At 61.8% G+C, this 24,795-nt stretch overlaps 1 protein-coding gene across 1 annotated transcript in view; it reads left to right on the forward strand.

The window, feature by feature from the left end:
• The window catches only part of adcy3a (adenylate cyclase 3a), a gene marked incomplete at its 5' end in the record, with an annotated part of 276,081 nt that overhangs the window by 224,060 nt on the left and 27,226 nt on the right, over positions 1-24,795 (forward strand). The window contains one exon of the mRNA XM_070873493.1: positions 20,440-20,521. Within this exon, the coding sequence (XP_070729594.1) occupies positions 20,440-20,521 (82 nt within the window). The remainder of the gene's footprint in view (positions 1-20,439; positions 20,522-24,795) is intronic.

A 24,795-nucleotide genomic window follows, 5' to 3' on the forward strand; every position in this document is an offset into this window, starting at 1 on the left:
ACCGACCGATCCTGACCGACCGATCCAGACCGACCGATCCTGACCGACCGATCTAGACCGACCGATCCAGACCGACCGACCCTGACTGACCGATCCAGACCGACCGATCCAGACCGACCGATCCTGACCGACCGATCCTGACCGACCGATCCAGACCGACCGATCCTGACCGACCGATCCAGACCGACCGATACAGACCGACCGACCCAGACCGACCGATCCTGACCGACCGATCTTGAGCGACCGATCCAGACCGACCGATCCTGACCGACCGGTCCTGACCGACCGATCCAGACCGACCGACCCTGACTGACCGATCCAGACCGACCGACCCTGACCGATCGATCCAGACCGACTGACCCTGACCGACCGATCCTGACTGACCGATCCAGACCGACCGACCCTGACTGACCGATCCAGACCGACCGACCCTGACTGACTGACCCTGACTGACCGATCCTGACAGACCGATCCAGACCGACCGACCCTGACTGACCGATCCTGACTGACCGACCCTGACTGACCGACCCTGACTGACCGACCCTGACTGACCGATCCAGACCGACCGACCCTGACTGACCGATCCTGACTGACCGACCCTGACTGACCGATCCTGACTGACCGATCCTGACTGACCGATCCAGACCGACCGACCCTGACTGACCGATCCTGACTGACCGACCCTGACTGACCGACCCTGACTGACCGATCCAGACCGACCGACCCTGACTGACCGATCCTGACTGACCGACCCTGACTGACCGATCCTGACTGACCGATCCAGACCGACCGACCCTGACTGACCGATCCAGACTGACCGACCCTGACCGACCGATCCAGACCGACCGACCCTGACCGACCGATCCAGACTTACCGATCCAGACCGACCGATCCAGACCGACCGACCCTGACCGACCGATCCAGACTGACCGATCCAGACTGACCGACCTGACCGACCGATCCCGACCGACCGATCCAGACTGACCGATCCAGACCGACCGATCCAGACCGACCGATCCAGACTGACCGATCCTGACCGACCGATCCAGACCGACCGACCATGACTGACCGATCCAGACCGACCGACCCTGACCGACCGATCCGGACCGACCGATCCAGACTGACCGATCCAGACTGACCGATCCAGACCGACCGATCCAGACCGACCGACCCTGACCGACCGATCCAGACTGACCGATCCAGACTGACCGATCCAGACTGACCGACCCTGACTGACCGATCCAGACCGACCGACCCTGACCGACCGATCCAGACCGACCGACCCTGACTGACCGACCCTGACCGACCGATCCAGACTGACCGATCCAGACTGACCGATCCAGACCGACCGATCCAGACTGACCGATCCAGACCGACCGATCCAGACCGACCCTGACCGACCGATCCAGACCGACCGACCCTGACTGACCGACCCTGACCGACCGATCCAGACCGACCGATCCAGACTGACCGATCCAGACCGACCGATCCAGACTGACCGATCCAGACCGACCGATCCAGACCGACCGATCCAGACCGACCGATCCAGACCGACCGACCCTGACTGACCGATCCAGACTGACCGATCCAGACCGACCGATCCAGACCGACCGATCCAGACCGACCGATCCAGACCGACCCTGACCGACCGACCCTGACCGACCGATCCAGACTGACCGACCCTGACTGACCGATCCAGACCGACCGATCCAGACCGACCGATCCAGACCGACCGACCCTGACCGATCCAGACCGACCGATCCAGACCGACCGACCCTGACCGACTGACCCTGACCGACCAATCCAGACCGACCGATCCAGACCGACCGATCCAGACTGACCGACCCTGACTGACCGATCCAGACCGACCGATCCAGACCGACCGACCATGACTGACCGATCCAGACCGACCGATCCTGACCGACCGATCCAGACCGACCCTGACTGACCGACCGATCCAGACCGACCGACCCTGACCGACCGATCCAGATCGACCGATCCAGACAGACCGATCCAGACCGACCGATCCAGACCGACCGACCCTGACTGACCGATCCAGACCGACCGATCCTGACCGACCGATCCAGACCGACCCTGACTGACCGATCCAGACCGACCGATCCAGACCGACCGACCCTGACTGACCGACCCTGATCGACCGATCCAGACCGACCGATCCAGACCGACCGATCCAGACCGACCGACCCTGACCGACCGATCCAGACCGACCAATCCAGACCGACCGACCCTGACTGACCGATCCTGACCGACCGACCCTGACCGACCGATCCAGACCGACCAATCCAGACCGACCGATCCAGACCGACCGATCCAGACCGACCGACCCTGACCGACCGATCCAGACCGACCAATCCAGACCGACCGATCCAGACTGACCGACCCTGACTGACCGATCCAGACTGACCAATCCAGACTGACCGACCCTGACCGACCGATCCAGACCGACCGATCCAGACCGACCGACCCTGACCGACCGATCCAGACCGACCGATCTAGACCGACCGACCCTGATCGACCGATCCAGACCGACCGACCCTGACTGACCGACCCTGACCGACCGATCCAGACCGACCGACCCTGACTGACCGATCCAGACCGACCGACCCTGACCGACCGATCCAGACCGACCGATCCAGACCGACCGACCCTGACCGACCGACCCTGACCGACCGATCCAGACCGACCGATCCAGACCGACCGACCCTGACCGACCGATCCAGACCGACCGATCCAGACTGACCGATCCAGACTGACCAATCCAGACTGACCGACCCTGACCGACCGATCCAGACCGACCGATCCAGACCGACCGACCCTGACCGACCGATCCAGACCGACCGATCTAGACCGACCGACCCTGATCGACCGATCCAGACCGACCGACCCTGACTGACCGACCCTGACCGACCGATCCAGACCGACCGACCCTGACTGACCGATCCAGACCGACCGACCCTGACCGACCGATCCAGACCGACCGATCCAGACCGACCGACCCTGACCGACCGATCCAGACCGACCGACCCTGACTGACCGACCCTGACTGACCGATCTAGACCGACCGACCCTGACTGACCGATCCAGACCGACCGATCCAGACCGACCGACCCTGACTGACCGATCCAGACCGACCGATCCAGACCGACCGATCCTGACCGACCGATCCTGACCGACCGATCCAGACCGACCGATCCTGACCGACCGATCCAGACCGACCGATACAGACCGACCGACCCAGACCGACCGATCCTGACCGACCGATCTTGAGCGACCGATCCAGACCGACCGATCCTGACCGACCGGTCCTGACCGACCGATCCAGACCGACCGACCCTGACTGACCGATCCAGACCGACCGACCCTGACCGATCGATCCAGACCGACTGACCCTGACCGACCGATCCTGACTGACCGATCCAGACCGACCGACCCTGACTGACCGATCCAGACCGACCGACCCTGACTGACTGACCCTGACTGACCGATCCTGACAGACCGATCCAGACCGACCGACCCTGACTGACCGATCCTGACTGACCGACCCTGACTGACCGACCCTGACTGACCGACCCTGACTGACCGATCCAGACCGACCGACCCTGACTGACCGATCCTGACTGACCGACCCTGACTGACCGATCCTGACTGACCGATCCTGACTGACCGATCCAGACCGACCGACCCTGACTGACCGATCCTGACTGACCGACCCTGACTGACCGACCCTGACTGACCGATCCAGACCGACCGACCCTGACTGACCGATCCTGACTGACCGACCCTGACTGACCGATCCTGACTGACCGATCCAGACCGACCGACCCTGACTGACCGATCCAGACTGACCGACCCTGACCGACGGATCCAGACCGACCGAACCTGACCGACCGATCCAGACTTACCGATCCAGACCGACCGATCCAGACCGACCGACCCTGACCGACCGATCCAGACTGACCGATCCAGACTGACCGACCTGACCGACCGATCCCGACCGACCGATCCAGACTGACCGATCCAGACCGACCGATCCAGACCGACCGATCCAGACTGACCGATCCTGACCGACCGATCCAGACCGACCGACCATGACTGACCGATCCAGACCGACCGACCCTGACCGACCGATCCGGACCGACCGATCCAGACTGACCGATCCAGACTGACCGATCCAGACCGACCGATCCAGACCGACCGACCCTGACCGACCGATCCAGACTGACCGATCCAGACTGACCGATCCAGACTGACCGACCCTGACTGACCGATCCAGACCGACCGACCCTGACCGACCGATCCAGACCGACCGACCCTGACTGACCGACCCTGACCGACCGATCCAGACTGACCGATCCAGACTGACCGATCCAGACCGACCGATCCAGACTGACCGATCCAGACCGACCGATCCAGACCGACCCTGACCGACCGATCCAGACCGACCGACCCTGACTGACCGACCCTGACCGACCGATCCAGACCGACCGATCCAGACTGACCGATCCAGACCGACCGATCCAGACTGACCGATCCAGACCGACCGATCCAGACCGACCGATCCAGACCGACCGATCCAGACCGACCGACCCTGACTGACCGATCCAGACTGACCGATCCAGACCGACCGATCCAGACCGACCGATCCAGACCGACCGATCCAGACCGACCCTGACCGACCGACCCTGACCGACCGATCCAGACTGACCGACCCTGACTGACCGATCCAGACCGACCGATCCAGACCGACCGATCCAGACCGACCGACCCTGACCGATCCAGACCGACCGATCCAGACCGACCGACCCTGACCGACTGACCCTGACCGACCAATCCAGACCGACCGATCCAGACCGACCGATCCAGACTGACCGACCCTGACTGACCGATCCAGACCGACCGATCCAGACCGACCGACCATGACTGACCGATCCAGACCGACCGATCCTGACCGACCGATCCAGACCGACCCTGACTGACCGACCCTGACCGACTGACCCTCACTGACCGATCCAGACCGACCGACTCTGACCGACTGACTCTGACTGACCGATCCAGACCGACCGATCCAGACTGACCGACCCTGACTGACCGATCCAGACCGACCGATCCAGACAGACCGATCCAGACCGACCGATCCAGACCGACCGACCCTGACTGACCGATCCAGACCGACCGATCCTGACCGACCGATCCAGACCGACCCTGACTGACCGATCCTGACCGACCGATCCACACTGACCGATCCAGACCGACCGACCCTGACTGACCGATCCAGACCGACCGACCCAGACCGACCGATCCTGACCGACCGATCCAGACCGACCGACCCTGACTGACCGATCCAGACCGACCGATCCAGACCGACCGATCCAGACCGACCGACCCTGACCGACCGACCCTGACCGACCGATCCAGGCCGACCGATCCAGACCGACCGATCCAGAACGATCGATCCAGACCGACCGATCCAGACCGACCGATCCAGGCCGACCGACCCTGACTGACCGATCCAGACCGACCGATCCAGACCGACCGATCCAGACCGACCGATCCTAACCGACCGATCCAGACCGACCGATCCAGACCGACCGACCCTGACTGACCGATCCAGACCGACCGATCCAGACCGACCGATCCTGACTGACCGACCCAGACCGACCGATCCAGACCGACCGATCCAGACCGACCGATCCAGACCGACCGACCCTGACCGACCGATCCAGACCGACCGACCCTGACCGACCGATCCAGATCGACCGACCCAGACCGACCGATCCAGACCGACCGATCCAGACCGACCGACCCAGACCGACCGATCCAGACCGAGCGATCCAGACCGAGCGATCCAGACCGACCGATCCAGACCGAGCGATCCAGACCGAGCGACCCAGACCGACCGATCCAGACCGAGCGATCCAGACCGAGCGATCCGGACCGACCGACCCAGACCGACCGATCCAGACCGACCGACCCAGACCGACCGATCCAGACCGAGCGACCCAGACCGACCGATCCAGACCGACCGACCCAGACCGACCGATCCAGACCGAGCGATCCAGACCGACCGATCCAGACCGACCGACCCAGACCGACCGATCCAGACCGACCGACCCTGACCGACCGATCCAGACCGACCGATCCAGACCGACCGACCCTGACTGACCGATCCAGACCGACCGATCCAGACCGACCGACCCTGACTGACCGATCCAGACCGACCGATCCTGACCGACCGATCCAGACCGACCGATCCAGACCGACCGATCCTGACCGACCGATCCAGACCGACCGATCCAGACCGACCGATCCAGACCGACCGACCCTGACCGACCGATCCAGACCGACCGATCCAGACCGACCGACCCTGAACGACCGATCCAGACCGACCGATCCAGACTGACCGACCGATCCAGACCGACCGATCCAGACCGACCGATCCAGACCGACCGATCCTGACCGACCGATCCAGACCGACCGATCCAGACCGACCGATTCCGACCGACCGACCCTGACCGACCGATCCAGACCGACCGACCCAGACCGACTGACCCTGACCGACCGATCCAGACCGACCGATCCAGACCGACCAATCCAGACCGATCCAGACCGACCGATCCAGACCGACCGATCCAGACCGACCGATCCAGACCGACCAATCCAGACCGATCCAGACCGACCGATCCTGACCGACCGATCCAGACCGACCGATCCAGACCGACCGATCCAGACCGATCCAGACCGACCGATCCTGACCGACCGATCCAGACCGACCGATCCTGACCGACCGACCCTGACCGACCGATCCAGACCGATCCAGACCGACCGATCCTGACCGACCGACCCTGACCGACCGATCCAGACCGACCGATCCAGACCGACCGATCCAGACCGACCGATCCTGACCGACCGATCCAGACCGACCGATCCTGACCGACCGATCCAGACCGACCGATCCAGACCGACCGACCCTGACCGACCGATCCTGACCGACCGATCCAGACCGACCGATCCAGACCGACCGATCCTGACCGACCGATCCAGACCGACCGATCCTGACCGACCGATCCTGACCGACCGATCCAGACCGACCGATCCAGACCGACCGATCCTGACCGACCGATCCAGACCGACCGATCCTGACCGACCGATCCAGACCGACCGATCCAGACCGACCGACCCTGACCGACCCAGACCCACCGATCCAGACCGACCGATCCAGACCGACCGATCCAGACCGACCGACCCTGACCGACCGATCCAGACCGACCGATCCTGACCGACCGATCCAGACCGACCGATCCTGACCGACCGATCCTGACCGACCGATCCAGACCGACCGATCCAGACCGACCGATCCTGACCGACCGATCCAGACCGACCGATCCAGACCGACCGATCCAGACCCACCGATCCAGACCGACCGATCCAGACCGACCGATCCAGACCGACCGACCCTGACCGACCGATCCAGACCGACCGATCCAGACCGACCGATCCTGACCGACCGATCCTGACCGACCGATCCAGACCGACCGATCCAGACCGACCGATCCAGACCGACCGATCCAGACCGACCGATCCTGACCGACCGATCCAGACCGACCGATCCAGACCGACCGATCCTGACCGACCGATCCAGACCGACCGATCCAGACCGACCGATCCTGACCGACCGATCCAGACCGACCGACCCTGACCGACCGATCCAGACCGACCGATCCAGACCGACCGATCCTGACCGACCGATCCAGACCGACCGATCCAGACCGACCGACCCTGACCGACCGATCCAGACCGACCCTGACCGACCCTGACCGACCGATCCTGACCGACCGATCTAGACCGACCGATCCTGACCGACCGACCCTGACCGACCGACCCTGACCGACCGATCCAGACCGACCCTGACCGACCCTGACCGACCGATCCAGACCGACCCTGACCGACCCTGACCGACCGATCCAGACCGACCGATCCAGACCGATCCAGACCGACCGACCCTGACCGACCGATCCAGACCGACCGATCCAGACCGACCGACCCTGACCGTCCGATCCAGACCGACCCATCCAGACCGACCGATCCACACCGACCGACCCTGACTGACCGATCCAGACCGACCGATCCAGACCGACCGATCCAGACCGACCGACCCTGACTGACCGATCCAGACCGACCGACCCTGACTGACCGATCCAGACCGACCGATCCTGACCGACCGATCCAGACCGACCGATCCAGACCGACCGATCCTGACCGACCGATCCAGACCGACCGATCCAGACCGACCGATCCAGACCGACCGACCCTGACCAACCGATCCAGACCGACCGATCCAGACCGACCGACCCTGAACGACCGATCCAGACCGACCGATCCAGACTGACCGACCGATCCAGACCGACCGATCCAGACCGACCGATCCAGACCGACCGATCCTGACCGACCGATCCTGACCGACCGATCCAGACCGACCGATCCAGACCGACCGATTCCGACCGACCGACCCTGACCGACCGATCCAGACCGACCGATCCAGACCGACCGACCCAGACCGACTGACCCTGACCGACCGATCCAGACCGACCGATCCAGACCGACCAATCCAGACCGACCGATCCTGACCGACCGATCCAGACCGACCGATCCAGACCGACCGATCCAGACCGATCCAGACCGACCGATCCTGACCGACCGATCCAGACCGACCGATCCTGACCGACCGACCCTGACCGACCGATCCAGACCGATCCAGACCGACCGATCCTGACCGACCGACCCTGACCGACCGATCCAGACCGACCGATCCAGACCGACCGATCCAGACCGACCGATCCTGACCGACCGATCCAGACCGACCGATCCTGACCGACCGATCCAGACCGACCGATCCAGACCGACCGACCCTGACCGACCGATCCTGACCGACCGATCCAGACCGACCGATCCAGACCGACCGATCCTGACCGACCGATCCAGACCGACCGATCCTGACCGACCGATCCAGACCGACCGATCCAGACCGACCGACCCTGACCGACCGATCCTGACCGACCGATCCAGACCGACCGATCCAGACCGACCGATCCTGACCGACCGATCCAGACCGACCGATCCAGACCGACCGATCCAGACCGACCGACCCAGACCCACCGATCCAGACCGACCGATCCAGACCGACCGATCCAGACCGACCGATCCAGACCGACCGATCCAGACCGACCGATCCAGACCGACCGATCCTGACCGACCGATCCAGACCGACCGACCCTGACCGACCGATCCAGACCGACCGATCCAGACCGACCGATCCTGACTGACCGATCCAGACCGACCGATCCAGACCGACCGACCCTGACCGACCGATCCAGACCGACCCTGACCGACCCTGACCGACCGATCCTGACCGACCGATCTAGACCGACCGATCCTGACCGACCGACCCTGACCGACCGATCCAGACCGACCGATCCAGACCGACCGATCCAGACCGACCGACCCTGACCGACCGATCCAGACCGACCGATCCAGACCGACCGATCCTGACTGACCGATCCAGACCGACCGATCCAGACCGACCGACCCTGACCGACCGATCCAGACCGACCCTGACCGACCCTGACCGACCGATCCTGACCGACCGATCTAGACCGACCGATCCTGACCGACCGACCCTGACCGACCGACCCTGACCGACCGATCCAGACCGACCCTGACCGACCCTGACCGACCGATCCAGACCGACCCTGACCGACCCTGACCGACCGATCCAGACCGACCGATCCAGACCGATCCAGACCGACCGACCCTGACCGACCGATCCAGACCGACCGATCCTGACCGACCGATCCAGACCGACCGATCCAGACCGACCGACCCTGACCGACCGATCCAGACCGACCGATCCTGACCGACCGATCCAGACCGACCGATCCTGACCGACCGATCCTGACCGATCCAGACCGACCGATCCTGACCGACCGATCCTGACCGACCGATCCAGACCGACCGACCCTGACCGACCGATCCAGACCGACCGATCCAGACCGACCGACCCTGACCGACCGACCCAGACCGACCGACCGATCCAGACCGACCGATCCAGACCGACCGATCCAGACCGACCGATCCAGACCGTCCGATCCAGACCGACCGATCCAGACCGACCGACCCTGACCGACCGACCCTGACCGACCGATCCAGACCGACCGATCCAGACCGACCGATCCAGACCGACCGATCCAGACCGACCGACCCTGACCGTCCGATCCAGACCGACCGATCCAGACTGACCGACCCAGACCGACCGACCCAGACCGACCGATCCAGACCGACCGATCCAGACCGACCGACCCTGACCGACCGACCCAGACCGACCGATCCAGACCGACCGATCCAGACCGACCGACCCTGACCGTCCGATCCAGACCGACCGATCCAGACTGACCGACCCAGACCGACCGACCCAGACCGACCGATCCAGACCGACCGATCCAGACCGACCGACCCTGACCGACCGACCCAGACCGACCGACCGATCCAGACCGACCGATCCAGACCGACCGATCCAGACCGACCGACCCTGACCGTCCGATCCAGACCGACCGATCCAGACCGACCGACCCTGACCGACCGACCCTGACCGACCGATCCAGACCGACCGATCCAGACCGACCGATCCAGACCGACCGATCCAGACCGACCGACCCTGACCGTCCGATCCAGACCGACCGATCCAGACTGACCGACCCAGACCGACCGACCCAGACCGACCGATCCAGACCGACCGATCCAGACCGACCGACCCTGACCGACCGACCCAGACCGACCGATCCAGACCGACCGATCCAGACTGACCGACCCAGACCGACCGACCCTGACCGACCGACCCAGACCGACCGATCCAGACCGACCGACCCTGACTGACCGATCCAGACTGACCGACCCAGACCGACCGATCCAGACCGACCGATCCAGACCGACCGACCCAGACCGACCGACCCTGACCGACCGATCCAGACCGACCGACCCTGACCGACCGATCCTGACCGACCGATCCAGACCGACCGACCCTGACCGACCGATCCAGACCGACCGATCCAGACCGACCGACCCTGACCGACCGATCCAGACCGACCGACCGATCCAGACCGACCGATCCAGACCGACCGATCCAGACCGACCGATCCAGACCGACCCATCCAGACCGACCGATCCAGACCGACCGATCCAGACCGACCGACCCTGACCGACCGATCCAGACCGACCGACCCTGACCGACCGATCCAGACCGACCGATCCAGACCGACCGATCCAGACCGACCGACCCTGACCGACCGATCCAGACCGACCGACCCTGACTGACCGATCCAGACCGACCGATCCAGACCGACCGATCCTGACCGACCGATCCAGACCGACCGATCCAGACCGACCGACCCTGACCGACCGATCCAGACCGACCGACCCTGACTGACCGATCCAGACCGACCGATCCAGACCGACCGATCCTGACCGACCGATCCAGACCGACCGATCCAGACCGACCGACCCTGACCGACCGATCCAGACCGACCGATCCAGACCGACTGACCCAGACCGACCGACCCTGACCGACCGACCCTGACCGACCGACCCTGACCGACCGATCCAGACCGACCGATCCTGACCGACCGATCCAGACCGACCGATCCAGACCGACCGATCCTGACCGACCGATCCAGACCGACCGATCAAGACCGACCGATCCAGACCGACCGATCAAGACTGACCGATCCAGACCGACCGATCCAGACCGACCGATCCAGACTGACCGATCCAGACCGACCGATCCAGACCGACCGATCAAGACCGACCGACCCTGACCGACCGATCCGACCGATCCAGACCGACCGATCCAGACCGACCGACCCTGACCGACCGATCCAGACCGACCGATCCAGACCGACCGATCCAGACCGACCGATCCAGACCGACCGATCCAGACCGACCGATCCAGACCGACCGATCCAGACCGACCGATCCAGACCGACCGGCCCTGACCGACCCTGACCGACCGATCCAGACCGACCGGCCCTGACCGACCCTGACCGACCGATCCAGACCGACCGGCCCTGACCGACCCTGACTGACCGATCCAGACCGACCGGCCCTGACTGACCGATCCAGACCGACCGACCCTGACCGACCGATCCAGACCGACCGATCCGACCGATCCAGACCGACCGGCCCTGACCGACCCTGACCGACCGATCCAGACCGACCGATCCAGACCGACCGACCCAGACCGACCGATCCAGACCGACCGACCCAGACCGACCGGTCCAGACCGACCGATCCAGACCGACCGGCCCTGACCGGCCCTGACCGACCCTGACCGACCGATCCAGACCGACCGATCCGACCGATCCAGACCGACCGGCCCTGACCGACCCTGACCGACCGATCCAGACCGACCGATCCAGACCGACCGACCCAGACCGACCGGTCCAGACCGACCGATCCAGACCGACCGACCCTGACCGACCGACCCTGACCGACCGATCCAGACCGACCGACCCTGACCGACTGACCCTGACTGACCGATCCAGACCGACCGATCCAGACCGACCGACCCTGACCGACTGACCCTGACTGACCGATCCAGACCGACCGATCCAGACTGACCGACCCTGACTGACCGATCCAGACCGACCGATCCAGACAGACCGACCCTGACTGACCGATCCAGACCGACCGATCCAGACCGACCGACCCTGACTGACCGATCCTGACCGACCGATCCAGACCGACCCTGACTGACCGATCCTGACCGACTGACCCTAACTGACCGATCCAGACCGACCGACCCTGACCGACTGACCCTGACTGACCGATCCAGACCGACCGACCCTGACCGACTGACCCTGACTGACCGATCCAGACCGACCGATCCAGACTGACCGACCCTGACTGACCGATCCAGACCGACCGATCCAGACCGACCGATCCAGACCGACCGACCCTGACGGACCGATCCTGACCGACCGATCCTGACCGACCGATCCAGACCGACCCTGACTGACCGATCCAGACCGACCGACCCTGACCGACCGATCCTGACCGACCGATCTAGACCGACCGATCCTGACCGACCGACCCTGACCGACCGATCCTGACCGACCGATCCAGACCGACCGATCCTGACCGACCGACCCTGACCGACCGATCCAGACCGACCGATCCAGACCGACCGATCCAGACCGACCGACCCTGACCGACCGATCCAGACCGACCGATCCAGACCGACCGATCCAGACCGACCGATCCTGACCGACCGATCCAGACCGACCGATCCAGACCGACCGATCCTGACCGACCGATCCAGACCGACCGATCCAGACCGACCGACCCTGACCGACCGATCCAGACCGACCGATCCAGACCGACCGACCATGACTGACCGACCCTGACCGACCGATCCAGACCGACCGATCCAGACCGACCGATCCAGACCGACCGATCCTGACCGACCGACCCTGACCGACCGATCCAGACCGACCGATCCTGACCGACCGACCCTGACCGACCGATCCAGACCGACCGATCCAGACCGACCGATCCAGACCGACCGATCCTGACCGACCGACCCTGACCGACCGATCCAGACCGACCCTGACCGACCCTGACCGACCGATCCAGACCGACCGACCCTGACCGACCGATCCAGACCGACCGATCCAGACCGACCGACCCTGACCGACCGATCCAGACCGACCGACCCTGACCGACCGATCCAGACCGACCGATCCAGACCGACCGACCCTGACCGACCGATCCAGACCGACCGACCCTGACTGACCGATCCAGACCGACCGATCCAGACTGACCGACCTTGACTGACCGATCCAGACCGACCGATCCAGACCGACCGACCCTGACCGACCGATCCAGACCGACCGATCCAGACCGACCGACCCTGACTGACCGATCCAGACCGACCGATCCAGACTGACCGACCTTGACTGACCGATCCAGACCGACCGATCCAGACCGACCGACCCTGACCGACCGATCCAGACCGACCGATCCAGACCGACCCTGACTGACCGATCCAGACCGACCGATCCTGACTGACCGATCCAGACCGACCCAGACCGACCGATCCAGACCGACCGAACCTGACCGACCGACCCTGACTGACCGATCCAGACCGACCGATCCTGACTGACCGATCCTGACCGACCGATCCAGACCGACCGACCCTGACTGACCGATCCAGACCGACCGATCCAGACCGACCGACCCTGACTGACCGGTCCAGACCGACCGACCCTGACCGACCGATCCAGACCAACCGATCCAGACTGTCTGACCCTGACTGACCGATCCAGACTGTCTGACCCTGACTGACCGGTTCTAGACCGACCGACCCTGACCGACCGATCCAGACCAACCGATCCAGACTGTCTGACCCTGACTGACCGATCCAGACTGTCTGACCCTGACTGACCGGTCCAGACCGACCAATCCAGACTGTCTGACCCTCCCTCTCTGACCCTGACTGTCTGACCCTGACTGTCTGACCCTGACTGTCTGACCCTGACTGACTGACCCTAACTCTCTGACCCTGACTGTCTAATCCTGACTGACTGAACCTACTGTCTGACCCTGACTGACCGACACTGACTGTCTGACCCTGACTGACTGACCCTGACTTTCTGACCCTGACTGACTGACCCTGACTGTCTGACCCTGACTGACTGACCCTACTGTCTGACCCTGACTGTCTGACCCTGACTGACTGACCCTGACTGACTGACCCCGACTGATGGATCCTGACTGACTGACTGACCCTCTCTGACCCTGACTGTCTGACCCTGACTGACTGACCCTGACTGTCTGATCCTGTCTGACCCTGAATGTCTGACCCTGACTGTCTGACCCTCACTGACTGACCCAGACTGTCTGACCTTGACTGTCGGACCCTGACTGACTGACCCTGACTGTCTGACCCCGACTGTCTGACCCTGACTGACTGACCCTGACTGTCTGAACCTCACTGTCTGACCCAGACTGTCTGACCTTGACTGTCGAACCCTGACTGACTGACCCTGACTGTCTGATCCTGACTGACTGACCCTGACTGTCTGACCCAGACTGTCTGACCCTGACTGACTGACCCTGACAGACTGATGGATCCTGAGTGACTGACCCTGACTGTCTGACCCTGACTGACCAATCCAGACCGATCGATCCAGACTGACCGACCCTGACTGACCGATCCAGAGCGACCAATCCAGACTGACCGATCCAGACCAACCGATCCAGACTGTCTGACCCTGACTGACCGATCCAGACTGTCTGACCCTGCCTGACTGACCCTGACTGACCGATCCAGACTGACCAATCCAGACCGACCGATCCAGACTGTCTGACCCTGACTGACCGATCCAGACTGACCAATCCAGACCAACCGATCCAGACTGTCTGACCCTGCCTGACTGACCCTGACTGACTGACCCTGACTGACTGACTGATCCAGACTGACCGATCCAGACCGTCTGATCCTGACTGACCGATGCAGACTGTCTGACCCTGCCTGACTGACTCTGACTGACTGATCCAAACTGACCAATCCAGAACGAACGATCCAGACTGACTCTGACTGACTGACCCTGACTGACTGACCCTGACTGTCTAACCCTGACTGACTGATCCTACTGTCTGACCCTGAGTGTCTGACCGTGACTGACTGACCCTGACCGACTGACCCTGACATACCCTGACTGACTGACCCTGACTGACTGACCCTACTGTCTGACCCCGAGTGTCTGACCGTGACTCTCTGACCCTGACCGACTGACCCTGACAGACCCTGACTATCTGACCCTGACTGACTGACCCCGACTGATTGACCCCGACTGACTGACCCTGACTGACTGACCCTGACTGTCTGACCCTGACTGACAGACCCTGACCGTCTGACCCTGACCGTCTGACCCTGACCGTCTGACCCTGACTGTCTGACCCTGACAGACTGATGGATCCTGACTGAACAATCCAGACTGACCGATCCAGACCGACCGATCCAGACTGTCTGACCCTGACTGACCGATCCAGACTGTCTGACCCTGACTGACCGATCCAGACTGTCTGACCCTGACTGACCGATCCAGCCTGACCAATCCAGATCGACCGATCCAGATTGTCTGACCCTGCCTGACTGACACTGACTGTCTGACCCTGACTGTCTGACCCTGACTGTCTGACCCTGACTGACTAACCCTGACTGACTGACCCTACTGTCTGACCCTGACTGTCTGACCCTGACTGTCTGACCCTGACTGTCTGACCCTGACTGACTAACCCTGACTGACTGACCCTACTGTCTGACCCTGACTGTCTGACCCTGACTGTCTGACCCTGACTGTCTAACTCTGACTGACTGACCCTACTGTCTGACCCTGACTGTCTGACCCTGACTGACTGAGCCTGACTGTCTGACCCTGACTGTCTAACCCTGACTGACTGACCCTGACTGTCTGACCGACCCTGACTGACCGACCCTGACTGTCTGACCCTGACTGACTGACCCTGACTGACTGACCCTGACTGTCTGACCCTGACTGACTGATCCTGACTGTCTGACCCTCACTGTCTGACCCTGACTGACTGAGCCTGACTGTCTGACCCTGACTGTCTAACCCTGACTGACTGACCCTGACTGTCTGACCGACCCTGACTGACCGACCCTGACTGTCTGACCCTGACTGTCTGACCCTGACTGTCTGACCCTGACTGACTGATCCTGACTGTCTGACCCTAACTGACTGACACTGACTGTCTGACCCTGACTGACCGACCCTGACTGACCGACCCTGACTGACTGACCCTGACTTTCTGACCCTGACTGTCTAACCCTGACTGACTGACCCTGACTGTCTGACCGACCCTGACTGACCGACCCTGACTGTCTGACCCTGACTGACTGAGCCTGACTGTCTGACCCTGACTGTCTAACCCTGACTGACTGACCCTGACTGTCTGACCGACCCTGACTGACCGACCCTGACTGTCTGACCCTGACTGTCTGACCCTGACTGTCTGACCCTGACTGACTGATCCTGACTGTCTGACCCTAACTGACTGACACTGACTGTCTGACCCTGACTGACCGACCCTGACTGACCGACCCTGACTGACTGATCCTGACTGTCTGACCCTGACTGACTGATCCTGACTGTCTGACCCTAACTGACTGATCCTGACTGTCTGACCCTAACTGTCTGACCCTGACTGTCTGACCCTGACTGACTGATCCTGACTGTCTGACCCTAACTGACTGACACTGACTGTCTGACCCTGACTGTCTGACCCTGACTGACTGACCCTGACTGAATGACCCTACTGTCTGACCCTGACTGTCTGACACTACTGTCTGATCCTGATTGTCTGACCCTGACTCTCTGACCCTGACTGACTGACTGACTGACCCTGACTGTCTGACCCTGACTGACTGACCGTGATGACCCTGACTGACTGACCCTGACTGTCTGACCCTGACTGACTGACCCTGACAGACTGACCCTGACAGACTGACACTGTCTGACCGACCCTGACTGAACGACCCTGACTGTCTGACCCTGACTGTCTGTCCCTGACTGACCGACCCTGACTGTCTGACCCTGACTGACCGACACTGACTGACCGACACTGACTGTCTGACCCTGACTGTCTGACCCTGACTGACCGACCCTGACTGACCGACCCTGACTGACCGACCCTGACTTTCTGACCCTGACTGACTGACCCTGACTGTCTGACCCTGACTGTCTGACCCTCTCTGACCCTGACTGTCTAACCCTGACTGTCTGACCCTGACTGTCTGACCCTGACTGACTGACCCTGACTGTCTGACCCTGACTGACTGACCCTGATTGTCTGACCGTGACTCTCTGACCCTGACTGACTGACCATGACTGGCTGACCCTGACTGTCTGACCCTGACCGACCCTGACTGTCTGACCCTGAATATCTCACACTGACTGACTGACCCCGACTGACTGACCCCGATTGACTGACCCCGACTGACTGACCCTGACTGTCTGACCCTGACTGACCGACCCTGACTGACCGATCCTGACTGTCTGACCCTGACTGTCTGACCCTGACTGACCGACCCTGACTGACCGACACTGACTGTCTGACCCTGACTGTCTGACCCTGACTGACCGACCCTGACTGACCGACCCTGACTGACCGACCCTGACTTTCTGACCCTGACTGACTGACCCTGACTGTCTGACCCTCTCTGACCCTGACTGTCTAACCCTGACTGTCTGACCCTGACTGTCTGACCCTGACTGACTGAGCCTGACTGTCTGACCCTGACTGTCTGACCCTGACTGACTGACCCTCTCTGACCCTGACTGTCTGACCCTGACTGTCTGACCCTGACTGACTGAGCCTGACTGTCTGATCCTACTGTCTGACCCTGATTGTCTGAGCGTGACTCTCTGACCCTGACTGACTGACCCTGACTGATTGACCCTGACTGTCTAACCCTGACTGACTGACCCTGACTGTCTGACCCTACTGTCTGAGACTGACTGTCTGACCCTGACTGACTGACCCTGACTGACTGACCCTCTCTGACCCTGACTGTCTGACCCTGACTGACTGACCCTGACTGTCTGACCCCGACTGTCTGACCCTGACTGTCTGACACACACTGACTGACCCAGACTGTCTGACCTTGACTGTCGGACCCTGACTGACTGACCCTGACTGTCTGATCCTGACTGTCTGATCCTGACTGACTGACCCTGACTGTCTGACCCTGACTGTCTGACGCACACTGACTGACCCAGACTGTCTGACCTTGACTGTCGGACCCTGACTGACTGACCCTGACTGTCTGATCCTGACTGTCTGATCCTGACTGTCTGACCCTGACTGTCTGACCCTGACAGACTGATGGATCCTGACTGACTGACCCTGACTGACCGATCCAGACTGTCTGACACTGACTGACCGATCCAGACTGTCTGACCCTGACTGACCGATCCAGACTGTCTGACCCTGCCTGACCAATCCAGACCGACCGATCCAGACTGACCGACCCTGACTGACCGATCCAGACTGACCAATCCAGACCGACCGATCCAGACTGTCTGACGCTGACTGACTGACCCAGACTGTCTGACCCTCACTGACTGACCCAGACTGTCTGACCTTGACTGTCGGACCCTGACTGTCTGATACTGACTGACTGACCCTGACTGTCTGACCCTGACTGACTGACACTGACTGTCTGAACCTGACTGACTGACCTTGACTGTTTGACCCTGACTGACTGTCGGACCCTGACTGTCTGACCCTGACTGTCTGACCCTGACTGACCGACCCTGACTGACCGACCCTGACTGTCTGACCCTGACTGTCTGACCCTGACTGACTGACCATCTCTGACCCTGACTGTGTAACCCTGACTGACTGACCCTGACTGTCTGACCCTGACTGTCTGACCCTGACTGACTGACCCTGACTGACTGACCCTGACTCTCTAACCCTGACTGTCTGACCCTGACTGTCTGACCCTGACTGACTGACCCTGACTGTCTGACCCTGATTGTCTGACCGTGACTGTCTGACCCTGACTGACTGACCCTGACTGACTGACCCTGACTGTCTGACCCTGACTGACTGACCCTGACTGTCTGACCCTGACTGACTGACCCAGACTGTCTGACCTTGACTGTCGGACCCTGACTGTCTGACCCTGACTGACTGACCCTGACTGACTGACTGACTGACCCTGACTGTCTGATCCTCACTGACTGACCCCGACTGTCGGACCCTGACTGTCTGACCCTGACCGTCTGACTGACCCTGACTGTCTGACCCTACTGACCCTGACTGTCTGACCATGACTGACTGACCCTGACTGTCTGACCCTGACTGACACTGACTGACTGACCCTGACTGTCTGACCCTGATTGTCTGACACTCACTGACAGACCCTGACCGTCTGACCCTGACTGTCTGACCCTGACTGACTGACCCTGACTGTCTGACCCTGACTGACTGACCCTGACTGTCTGACCCTGACTGACTCACCGTGATGACCCTGACTGTCTGACCCTGACTGTCTGACCCTGACTGACTGACCCTGACTGTCTGACCCTGACTGTCTGACCCTGACTGACTGACCCTGACTGTCTGACCCTGACTGACTGACCCTGACTGTCTGACCCTGACTGACTCACCGTGATGACCCTGACTGACTGACCCTGACTGTCTGACCCTGACTGACTGACCCTGACCGTCTGACCCTGACTGTCTGACCCTGACCGTCTGACCCTGACCGTCTGACCCTGACCGTCTGACCCAGAGCCTGGTGATGGGGATTGTCCTCACGCCTGTTTGTTTCCACAGATCACTGGTGGTGCCGTCCCGTTTCTCCATGGTGGCCATGATCTTCGTCATGATGATGAGTTTTTACTATTTTACTCGACATGTAAGTGCTGCTGCGTTAGGGTCTGTGCAGGGCGGAGGGGTCAGGGTGGGGCTGGACGGGGGTCTGTGGGGGCTGGGCGGGGGTCTGTGGGGGCTGGGCGGGGGTCTGTGGGGGCTGGGCGGGGGTCTGTGGGGGCTGGGCAGGGGTCTGTGCAGGGCGGAGGGGTCAGGGTGGGGCTGGGCGGGGGTCTGTGGGGGCTGGGCAGGGGTCTGTGCAGGGCGGAGGGGTCAGGGTGGGGCTGGGCGGGGGTCTGTGGGGGCTGGGCGGGGGTCTGTGGGGGCTGGGCAGGGGTCTGTGCAGGGCGGAGGGGTCAGGGTGGGGCTGGGCGGGGGTCTGTGGGGGCTGGGCGGGGGTCTGTGGGGGCTGGGCAGGGGTCTGTGCAGGGCGGAGGGGTCAGGGTGGGGCTGGGCGGGGGTCTGTGGGGGCTGGGCGTGAGGTCCGGGGGAGCTGAAGGGGGACAGTCCCCAATACCCCACACCCACCCTGCCCGCCCAGCGTTCCGGACCCCAGCCAGGCCCTTAATCTGAATCGATTAACCTCAACTTGGTGTCCACCACGTCCAAGGCCTCAAACAGAGGAATTTGATCAAGGTGGGCAAAGAAGCCCCATGCAATCAAATTTAACTCGTCAGTGGGAACACAGGAACAGGAGGAGGCCATTCAGCCCCTCGAGTCTGTTACACAGGAACAGGAGGAGGCCATTCAGCCCCTCGAGTCTGTTACACAGGAACAGGAGGAGGCCCATTCAGCCCCTCGAGTCTGTCACACAGGAACAGGAGGAGGCCCATTCAGCCCCTTGAGTCTGTTACACAGGAACAGGAGGAGGCCCATTCAGCCCCTCGAGCCTGTTACACAGGAACAGGAGGAGCCCCATTCAGCCCCTCGAGTCTGTCACACAGGAACAGGAGGAGACCATTCAGCCCCTTGAGCCTGTTACACAGGAACAGGGGGAGGCCATTCAGCCCCTCGAGCCTGTTACACAGGAACAGGAGGAGCCCCATTCAGCCCCTCGAGTCTGCTCCACAGGAACAGGAGGAGCCCCATTCAGCCCCTCGAGTCTGTCACACAGGAACAGGAGGAGGCCATTCAGCCCCTCGAGCCTGTTACACAGGAACAGGAGGAGGCCATTCAGCCCCTCTAGTCTGTCACACAGGAACAGGAGGAGACCATTCAGCCCCTCGAGCCTGTTACACAGGAACAGGAGGAGACCATTCAGCCCCTCGAGCCTGTTACACAGGAACAGGAGGAGACCATTCAGCCCCTCGAGCCTGTTACACAGGAACAGGAGGAGGCCCATTCAGTCCCTCGAGTCTGTTACACAGGAACAGAAGGAGGCCATTCAGCCCCTCGAGTCTGTTACACAGGAACAGGAGGAGACCATTCAGCCCCTCGAGTCTGTTACACAGCAACAGAAGGAGGCCATTCAGCCCCTCGAGTCTGTTACACAGGAACAGGAGGAGCCCCATTCAGCCCCTCGAGCCTGTTACACAGGAACAGAAGGAGGCCATTCAGCCCCTCGAGTCTGTTACACAGGAACAGAAGGAGGCCATTCAGCCCCTCGAGTCTGTTACACAGGAACAGGAGGAGACCATTCAGCCCCTCGAGTCTGTTACACAGGAACAGGAGGAGGCCATTCAGCCCCTCGAGCCTGTTACACAGGAACAGGAGGAGGCCATTCAGCCCCTCGAGCCTGTTACACAGGAACAGGAAGAGGCCATTCAGCCCCTCGAGCCTGTTACACAGGAACAGGAGGAGGCCATTCAGCCCCTCGAGCCTGTTACACAGGAACAGGAGGAGGCCATTCAGCCCCTCGAGCCTGTTACACAGGAACAGGAGGAGGCCATTCAGCCCCTCGAGTCTGTTACACAGGAACAGGAGGAGGCCATTCAGCCCCTCGAGTCTGTTACACAGGAACAGGAGGAGGCCATTCAGCCCCTCGAGGCTGTTACACAGGAACAGGAGGAGGCCATTCAGCCCCTTGAGCCTGTTATACAGGAACAGGAGGAGACCATTCAGCCCCTCGAGCCTGTTACACAGGAACAGGAGGAGGCCATTCAGCCCCTCAAGCCTGTTACACACGAACAGGAGGAGGCCATTCAGCCCCTCGAGCCTGTTACACAGGAACAGGAGGAGGCCATTCAGCCCCTCGGGCCTCTTACACAGGAACAGGAGGAGGCCCATTCAGCCCCTCGAGCCTGTTACACAGGAACAGGAGGAGGCCCATTCAGCCCCTCGAGCCTGTTACACAGGAACAGGAGGAGGCCATTCAGCCCCTCGAGCCTGTTACACAGGAACAGGAGGAGCCCCATTCAGCCCCTCGAGCCTGTTACACAGGAACAGCAGGCCCATTCAGCCCCTCGAGCCTGTTACACAGGAACAGGAGGAGCCCCATTCAGCTCCTCGAGTCTGTTACACAGGAACAGGAGGAGGTCATTCAGCCCCTCGAGCCTGTTACACAGGAACAGGAGGAGGCCATTCAGCCCCTCGAGTCTGTTACACAGGATCAGGAGGAGGCCATTCAGCCCCTCGTGCCTGTTACACAGGAACAGGAAGAGGTCATTCAGCCCCTCGAGCCTGTTACACAGGAACAGGAGGAGACCATTCAGCCCCTCGAGTCTGTTACACAGGAACAGGAGGAGGCCATTCAGCCCCTCGAGCCTGTTACACAGGAACAGGAGGAGACCGTTCAGCCCCTCGAGTCTGTTACACAGGAACAGGAGGAGGCCATTCAGCCCCTCGAGTCTGTTACACAGGAACAGGTGGAGGCCGTTCAGCCCCTCGAGTCTGTTACACAGGATCAGGAGGAGGCCATTCAGCCCCTCGAGCCTGTTACACAGGAACAGGAGGAGGCCCATTCAGCCCCTCGAGCCTGTTACACAGGAACAGGAGGAGGCCATTCAGCCCCTCGAGTCTGTTACACAGGAACAGGTGGAGGCCATTCAGCCCCTCGAGTCTGTTACACAGGATCAGGAGGAGGCCATTCAGCCCCTCGAGTCTGTTACACAGGAACAGGAGGAGGCCCATTCAGCCCCTCGAACCTGTTACACAGGAACAGGAGGAGCCGATTCAGCCCCTCGAACCTGTTACACAGGAACAGGAGGAGACCATTCAGCCCCTCGAACCTGTTACACAGGAACAGGAGGAGGCCCATTCAGCCCCTCGAGCCTGTTACACAGGAACAGGAGGAGCCCATTCAGCCTGTTACACAGGAACAGGAGGAGGCCCATTCAGCCCCTCGAGCCTGTTACACAGGAACAGGAGGAGGCCATTCAGCCCCTCGAGCCTGTTACACAGGAACAGGAGGAGACCATTCAGCCCCTCGAGCCTGTTACACAGGAACAGGAGGAGACCATTCAGCCCCTCGAGCCTGTTACACAGGAACAGGAGGAGACCATTCAGCCCCTCGAGCCTGTTACACAGGAACAGGAGGAGACCATTCAGCCCCTCGAGTCTGTTACACAGGAACAGGAGGAGGCCATTCAGCCCCTCGAGTCTGTAACACAGGAACAGGTGGAGGCCCATTCAGCCCCTCGAGTCTGTTACACAGGAACAGGAGGAGGCCATTCAGCCCCTCGAGCCTGTTACACAGGAACAGGAGGAGGCCCATTCAGCCCCTCGAACCTGTTACACAGGAACAGGAGGAGGCCCATTCAGCCCCTCGAGTCTGTTACACAGGAACAGGAGGAGGCCCATTCAGCCCCTCGAACCTGTTACACAGGAACAGGAGGAGACCATTCAGCCCCTCGAACCTGTTACACAGGAACAGGAGGAGGACCATTCAGCCCCTCGAACCTGTTACACAGGAACAGGAGGAGGCCCATTCAGCCCCTCGAACCTGTTACACAGGAACAGGAGGAGGCCCATTCAGTCCCTCGAGCCTGTTACACAGGAACAGGAGGAGCCCATTCAGCCCCTCGAGCCTGTTACACAGGAACAGGAGGAGGCCCATTCAGCCCCTCGAGCCTGTTACACAGGAACAGGAGGAGGCCATTCAGCCCCTCGAGCCTGTTACACAGGAACAGGAGGAGACCATTCAGCCCCTCGAGCCTGTTACACAGGAACAGGAGGAGGCCCATTCAGCCCCTCGAGCCTGTTACACAGGAACAGTAGGAGGCCATTCAGCCCCTCGAGCCTGTTACACAGGAACAGGAGGAGACCATTCAGCCCCTCGAGCCTGTTACACAGGAACAGGAGGAGGCCATTCAGCCCCTCGAGTCTGTTACACAGGAACAGGAGGAGACCATTCAGCCCCTCGAGCCTGTTACACAGGGACAG

The sequence above is a fragment of the Pristiophorus japonicus genome, unplaced genomic scaffold, assembly GCF_044704955.1.
Source record: "Pristiophorus japonicus isolate sPriJap1 unplaced genomic scaffold, sPriJap1.hap1 HAP1_SCAFFOLD_493, whole genome shotgun sequence".
In the NCBI taxonomy this organism is placed as follows: Eukaryota; Metazoa; Chordata; class Chondrichthyes; family Pristiophoridae; genus Pristiophorus; species Pristiophorus japonicus.